The 7,856-nt window shown below is 31.5% G+C and overlaps 1 protein-coding gene across 1 annotated transcript; it reads right to left on the reverse strand.

Moving 5' to 3' along the window:
• Positions 1–347: 347 nt before the first annotated feature.
• On the reverse strand, positions 348–3,554 carry LOC123202474 (O-fucosyltransferase 28-like). Its single transcript, XM_044618430.1, has 7 exons — positions 2,865–3,554; positions 2,404–2,476; positions 2,242–2,312; positions 2,054–2,142; positions 1,832–1,964; positions 1,523–1,755; positions 348–1,445 (listed from the first exon to the last, which is right to left on the reverse strand). Exons 1-7 carry the CDS (start codon positions 3,432–3,434, stop codon positions 710–712), a joined length of 1,905 nt encoding a protein of 634 aa, XP_044474365.1. The 5' UTR covers positions 3,435–3,554; the 3' UTR covers positions 348–709.
• Between the last annotated feature and the right edge of the window lie 4,302 nt (positions 3,555–7,856).

The raw sequence follows: 7,856 nt of genomic DNA on the forward strand, positions 1-7,856 counted from the left end.
AATTTACAAAAAATAAAAAACATAAAAAAAGGACAAAAATAAGTGTTTAATACAATAAATATATAAAATACTCTTTTAATATATTTTGAAATAACATATTTAAAATGTGAATTAAACAAGAGTGTAAATAACTCACGTTTTTATTAATTAAAGATACCCATGGATTTGTCTAAAAGGAAGCGATGGTGTCAATTTTAAAATTCAATATGAAAAAATGTCATTCAACTGAAAAAGGTTCAAGCAATGGCCTGCTTTCCGTCCATACCCATCATGAACCTGTCTCTGTCAACTGCCCAACGTGACATACCAACAACTTTAAAATAGGTCTATTTTCAATCAAGAACATCTGGAGAAAAATTTATCAATTTCTATTATGAACATTTAGATTCTGTAATGAGGCCTAAGTTGGTATACAAAATTAAGAAAAGAATAATAAATCAATTGAATTTTCTCCTGTGTGTTTCTTTGTTCCTCTGTAACCCATCTCTCTATCTCTCTCTCTCAGATTTATATATGACCTTTTCTGCCTTCCTAATTGGAGAATTGGTAACAAAAACTGAACTTTTTGATCCTGCTGGCTTGGCAGCTGCTACTTCCACAGGCAAAATGCAGGTGAATTTCAATTCCTCCTATACCATTCACCTCTTAAGCAATGGTTTTTATGTAAAAATGTGTGAGACCGTGAGCCACATACTTGCCAAAGACCACCCTATTTTTGTGATACAGCTTTTGCACTCAACATCTTCTCAAGGTTCAGGCTGGTAGTTTGTTGTTCCCGAGTCTTGTTGCAGATACAACCCGGGAAAGGATTCGAATAGAAATTTTCCTCAGTCCTGGGAGAGTCTCCAGGTTGTCGAGGGTATGGTGCTCCTAACCTGCTTGAATGTAAACTTTTAACCTCCATAGAAAAGTCTTGCCAAGTTATTTCACCTGCATCCAATTGATCTACAAGTCTAACAATATTTTGCCTGTCAGGGTTGATGGACTTTCTGAACCCTTCGAATCGCCTATGCCCCTGCACTGCCTTGGCCATATTTCCATCATATGTGTAAACAAATACATCGCTTTCAAGTGCCACAATATAGTCCAGGGCTGCAAGGCGATTCTGATAGGGTCTGAAGGGCTCCAACTCTTCTTCAGTGGCAAGAGTGGAGTGAGTGAAAACATTTGGGAACTCTGAACGGAAGGCTTCCATGCTGTTCTTGCCATAAATTTCCCCTGCAACAATGTAAATGGTTGTGGTGGAAGGGTAACCCATGGCCTTGAGGAACAGAGCTGCTTCTCTAGGGGACATTGGGCACCCACCTTGTAGTCGCCGCTCTTTGCCATTTATCTCTTTCTCCTTCCAATGTTTGACAGCATACCTCATCACCTTAAGGTCCTCAGCCTCTTCGGCTGTCAAATTGTGGCTGCAGCCAGTGAAGGCAAGCATGTCCTTCTCATATCTGCAATCAAAATAACATCTACTTAGTTTCAGAACATAACAACAGAGAAACAACTAATTATAGCAATTCAAATGTACCTTAAATGCAGGGCGATAAATGGTGTGCTATTGTTCCTAAGTCTATTAAGCAAAACTTTTCCCAGGTCCTCAATGTCCTTGGAGTACCGAAGAGCCTCATAATTTGCCCGGCACCTAAGCCGTTGGATTGAGGGTGCAAGGCCATTATTGGCAAGTCTTGAATCAGTGTGGGTAAACTTTAACACCTTGTAGCGCTTTAATAATGGAAGCATTTGATTTCTGTAATAACTAGCCTGCAGATGAATTCTGTTAGAAAAAATTCCAGAAACAAAATCTTCATGTATTTCTAAATTGATGGTATTTCCAGACCTTCGACCATGAAACAGGAGCCTTTAACAATGGCTTCTTCCCTGCATAACGTGACGGCAAATACTCCAGTATATCAATATCATCTTTCAAAACTGCCATGAAATGCCTCCAGTCAAAAATATCTTTGAAATCACTGCAGAAGTTTCAGGAAAAACGTCATATCATTATAATGAGATGAACAACAACTATCCAAAAATGGAATTGAATTAAGAATATTAATACCTGGGGTCAGTCCAAAATGAGTCATGATCAAGAAAAGGAAGAACAAGAGTGGCATTCATTATCTTTGCAACAGCCACCATGTCACAAATCTGTATTTGCAGTGTCAATTATTGTATTAAATTACTGATCCAAGTCAGAATAAAGCAATTCTGGCAAATATGATGAGCTTTCTGAAAGATAAAAATTACCCCAGTTCTCATTTGATTCAATCCACCATTGGCATGAACAAGAAGATAGCCATTAGTGTTGTTCCTAGTATCTACAAAAAAGTTCAAATTTGAATTTATAGTCAGATTAAATCAAATTCAAGTGTCGAGATGATCATCATTAAGTGGAACAAGAACTCATACTTAATTGATTCTTAGGCCGAGCTATGCACTGGTAAAAATTATCACTGTTGGGTTTCATCCAAATTTCTGGCGTCTAAAGCACAATGAAAGCAAACAATTAGGCCAGGATAAAAACAAAATATACCAAACTAAGCTGGTAAAGCTGGAATTTTCTTGTAAAAAGGACAAAAAAATTCCTGTAATAAATGTCAAAAGTCGTCTAAAAATCATGAGAAAGCAGGCATAAACAGTGAATTTTGTCAAGTCAAATGCCACACGCATAAAATTCAATGCACCACTTCTAACCAACCCACTGTCTCCTTTGAGTCAAAACTTCAACACAAACCATTAACGAATTTCCCAGAAACTCATCTCCCGTTTCCACATGAAAAAAATACAAATAATAATTAAAACAGCCTATTTTCCGCCGTTTTCTCGGCAACCAAACAAAGATAAAAAATAAAAATTTATGTTGTACTTACAGATATTTTTTCCAAAACTCTTATGGGCATGGAGGGTTCGTTATGTTCAGCGACAATATGTTGAGCGGAAGCCCAATCTTCTTTAACGGTTTGCAAGATGACGACGCCATTTTCTCTGCTTTTGCCATTAATCTCAACGTAACTACTCAAAAACGAAACCTTGAAAACTACTGAAGCCAAGGCCAACAACATAAATGCCCACACGATTTTCCGGGCCAAGCTCGGTCTAAATCTCAAACTCTGAAGCATCGAATCCGTCCAGTGATGAATCGTCTCCTCTATCTTAAACAGCCACGTCTCGTTCACCCACGAGAATATTTTCCTACGCAAAGGCCGAAACTTTATCAATGAATGATGATGATGACAAAAATGGCCGTGATTGTGGGCCCCGGAAAAAGAGCCGTTACAGTTGTCGTCTTCTTCTTCATCTGTTATATAATACGAATACTCGGAAGACGACCTCGAGAGCCTGTCGGAGTCGAAAAATTCTGACACGCGTCTTCTCGTTGTGGGTCCACTGCCTGGGCTACCGACGACGTTGGTTGCGTTGTTTACACCAGCGGTAACCATCTCGCATGGCCCGTTAGCTCTTCTTTTACTTTCCGGGAAAATGAGGGAAACGGGGAGAAAGGGAGGGAAAACGTGGTTGGAAGTTTTCGCAAGGTAGGAGTCCGATTTATAAGGGGTTGGATGAAGTTGATCCCTGTATAAATAGGTGCATGCAACTACCAATTTTATTTTATTCGCCCTTCTATAATTAAAAAAAAAAAAATCAAACAAACCAACAAAATAAATTTTATTATAATAAAAAAATTACATTATAATTTTTTAAATTAAAAGTTTGATTATTTTAAAAAAAATATAATATAATATTTGATCAATTTAATAATATATCAAAATTAAACTCTTAACTTACTTAGTTCATTAATTCTGAGATTAATCACTAAACCTTATATTTATCTTATTCAGTATGATTAGTTTTAATCTAATATAATAATTTGATTCGAATAAAATTTCTCGTATGATATACTTATCCGGTATAATTATCATAAATATGAATTTGTGCTAATTAGGGGCATTAATTTTGATAATATATAATTAGTAAGTAAATCGATAAATGATTAAATTTTAAAATAAATAAATAATTAAAATTTAGATGAGTGATACTAGGTTAGTCACTGTTACTTTATTAATTAATATTATAATAATATTATTTATTTTTTATTGGCAATTTATTAAATTATTAAGACTTTTTCCTTTGAATTTCCTTTAAATATGTTTTTTGCTAAATAGAAGAATATTATTTTGAGCTCTAGTCAATGGTAATTATAAAAGTTATTTAATATGCTTGAATAAATTTTCAAAAATGATAAATATCTGTACATATAACTGAAAATTTAATTTTCAAAAATAAAATATACCAATGTGGATAAGAACCATAAAGTTGAATAATAAGAGAACCCTTGAAAATAAAGATGGATTCAAACTGAACTAACTTATGTTCGAATTTGTATTTGATTCGAACAAGTTAAATTTAGGTTGAAACAATTTAAACTTGTAATACTTGAAATAAACATTATTGTTGAAGCTTATCTATTTGATGTTATTAATGTTCGTCTTCTTTGGGGATAGATATAAACTAAACTGAATCTGAATATGCCTAACTCAAGTTCAATTAGAATAAAAAATAGTTTAATTCGAATTCGGTTAAAATAAAAATAGTTCAATTCTAGTTTGGTTTGAATTTATTATTCAAATTCATAATTCAGATATATAGCACAGATTCACAGTTTAAATTTGTGATTCATTAACAAAATGACGTTGTTTAACAATTATTTAATATAATTTAAATTGAGTCACAAATCAAGTTCAAATCGAATAGAATCATCTATCTAATTCACAAGTCAAACCGAACTAATTTCCTTATAGTTCGACTAAATCAAATCTATTAATTTAAATTTGATTCATATTTGAAGTAAATAAATTCAGAATGAGTCAAACTAATTTTCAAATCTGAACCAGTTAGATTCAGATCCAACCTTAGTCTACTTCAACATTTATTGTTGATTTCTAATTGCAATTCAATATGAATTTATTCAAATTGCAATTAGAAATTAATGTGAATATAATTTCTAATTTTTTGCCCTCATGAACAAGGCCAAATCACATCAATTGATTATAACTAATTAATTAATTTATAAAATCTTAATCGAAGTTTGTATCTTTTTACCAACCACCCCAACGAAACGACACTTCTTTCAGCGTTTCCCCAAGGACACGTGGGGAGTTCTCAAAGTGTTGCGTCCGCATGAGAATTATCATCCTGTCGGCGGTCTATTATTTTAATCCAGATCCAATGAGCTGTGTTGTGTGTTGTCAGGGTAATGATCACACGCGTCGCGGAAAGCAAAGTTGATGAGGCTTAGTCGTTTGTGATCGTTGATCCAGTCGTAAATTTTTGAATTGTCATAAATAATTGAGAATAATTCGGGGTTGGAATGGCAGAGTGTAAAGTGATTACGTTTTCTGATTTTTGTCATGGCGTGTTTTGCGGGTAATTTTTGACATATTTTGCTCCATTTTCTTTTTTGAATAAAAAATTAAAATATCATTTATAATTTTCTAACCAAGGTTTCGGGAAGTTACGTTTAAATTCAAAAACTGAAATTTTTCCATTTTTTTTTATAACAATATATTTTATAAGAGTTAAATTGTTTTTCCGAATCGAATCAATTATATCAAATAAGATAAATTTTGAGTCCAATAACTAATCTTATAACTACTGAATCAGATAAATTAAGAATTTAAATATAATATATTGTTAAATAAGAGTTAAACTCATATTTTTTTATACATAAAAATATTGCTTAAAGCTAAACACTAGTACAAAAGTTAAGGATAACCATAAAAAGACAAAATCATTATATTTCTCAATAAGATTAACTAAATTAAATCTAGAAATGTAAAGTTTGTGTGATTCAGAAGGCTTCGACAGTCGAAAACTCACCTTTTTGGAAGCAAATCAAGCCAAAACGCACCCTAAAAGATGCAATTTAGTTGAAATCATACCAAATAAGGTACGATTCAACAAAATCACATATAAATTATGATCTTGATTTGTAAGAATAAGTTCTATTATCAATGACACTGATAAAAGTTATACAATAATTTCTTTAAGGTGGTTGGTAATATACTTTTTAACCTCGTGTCAAAACTCTTTTGGATAATAATAGAATTAATTTTTTGATGATATTTTATAATTTTTGCATTCAAAAGTTGAAAATTTGTGGTTTTCAAATCTGGATCTCTTTCCTGAAAGTTCTAATACTTTACGAGTTTATATTATTTGGGTGTCAATAATATACGTAAATTTGAGTATATATAATTATATTATTTTGATAAATATCTGATCATACACATGTAATAATGATGTCACAATTTTTTTTAAGCAAATAAAAATATTACTAAATCTTGAAACATGTCAAGTATGATACAAAATATAATCATGATTAGGGACTAATTAATTAGTCGATAATACAGATGGCAGAAGGTAAGGCATCGTAATTAGTTGTTGAAGCCTCACACTCTTAGCCCACAAATCTCATAGCTGAGTGGAGGACCAGCCGTGGTTGGAGGAAGAAGAAGACGACCGGAAAATTGTAACGTCTGCGTTTTGGTTACAAAGTAAGCAACTGTTTTTTTTTTTTTCAATAAAACTGTATATATAATTTTTATGTATAATTTTATATATAAATAATAATATAATATTATATAATTAAATATTATTTTATATTTAATTATATAATAATACGTAATTATTCCCTGACAGAAGAAAAGATGTCATGTGAGCAAATGCTGATGCCTCCTTAAACTTTGTGTGAACGCATAAACATTTCAGCTTTGTTTTGTTGTCACGTCAGGAATCACAGAAAGGACTTCATCAATTTAAAAAGAGGCTATAAAGAAAAAAAATTTTCTTATTTTTTCAACAATTCATTCATTTATTTTACACTTTCAAAAATATAATTAACCTCAAAAGATCAAATCACTTACTTTCTTCTTCCACGTAAGGATGAACCTACCAAAAACATTAAAAAAAAAAAAAAACCCTTAGGGATGAATTGTCCGTATTTGAAGAAAGTCATTCGATATATAGTAATAAGGTGAAACACGTTTTCAGGGAGACTAATCTTGAGTTTAGTTCAGACTTATTAAATCTAGAGAATAATTCATTCATATTTGACTCGTTTCATAGATTAAAAATTTATGTTTGGCTCACATAAAACTTAGGTTTATATAAAAGAATTAAACTTGTTTACTTGAATTTAGTTTCTTTGTGACTTGTATGGTGTCGTTAAAAATTTTTTTAATATATTTTAACTTAGATTCGGACTAATGCTCGATTTTTAAATATTTTTTAGGTAAGGTTTAGACTCGGATTTGTATATATTAAGGTCAGATTTAGGTTTATGATCGGTTTTTAAATATATTTTAACTTGGATTTAAACTCAAATTCATATATATCAAGTTTGTGTTTAGATTCATTCGAACAAAATTTATATCAAATCTGAATAAATTTATTTTGAATCTAATCTTAAATAAAACTCCTCCTTAAAAAAAAAAATGAAAATACGATAATTAGAAAATAACATGCCAATGATAAATTATTTGGTAATCTATTAAATATGCTGCCTAACCATCGGTAGGGTCAAAAATATGATTAACCCCAGAACATAAAATCACTTTCTTTCTTCTTTCACATAAGGATGAACCTACCAAAAACATTAAAAAAAAAACCCTTAGAGATGAATTCTCAGAGTTTTGAGAAAGTCAATCGATATATAATAACAAAGTGAAACACGCTTTTAGGGAGACTCATTTTGAGCTTAGTTTAGACGTATTAAATTTAGAGAATAATTTATTCGTATTTGACTCGTTTTATAGATTAAAAATTTGTGTTTAGTTCATATAAAGTTCAGGTTTATATAAAAG

The sequence above is a fragment of the Mangifera indica genome, chromosome 18 (assembly GCF_011075055.1).
Source record: "Mangifera indica cultivar Alphonso chromosome 18, CATAS_Mindica_2.1, whole genome shotgun sequence".
NCBI lineage: Eukaryota > Viridiplantae > Streptophyta > Magnoliopsida > Sapindales > Anacardiaceae > Mangifera > Mangifera indica.

What these genes read in the sequence shown, in the direction of transcription:
- LOC123202474 (XM_044618430.1), bottom strand. Translation starts at nt 3,434, where the DNA reads ATGGTTACCGCTGGTGTAAACAACGCAACCAACGTCGTCGGTAGCCCA. An exon ending in TCGGCCTAAGAATCAATTAA is followed by an intron (nt 2,313 to 2,403) that starts GTATGAGTTCTT and finishes ACTTTTTTGTAG; the next exon opens with ATACTAGGAACAACACTAAT. An exon ending in TGAATCAAATGAGAACTGGG is followed by an intron (nt 2,143 to 2,241) that starts GTAATTTTTATC and finishes CTGCAAATACAG; the next exon opens with ATTTGTGACATGGTGGCTGT.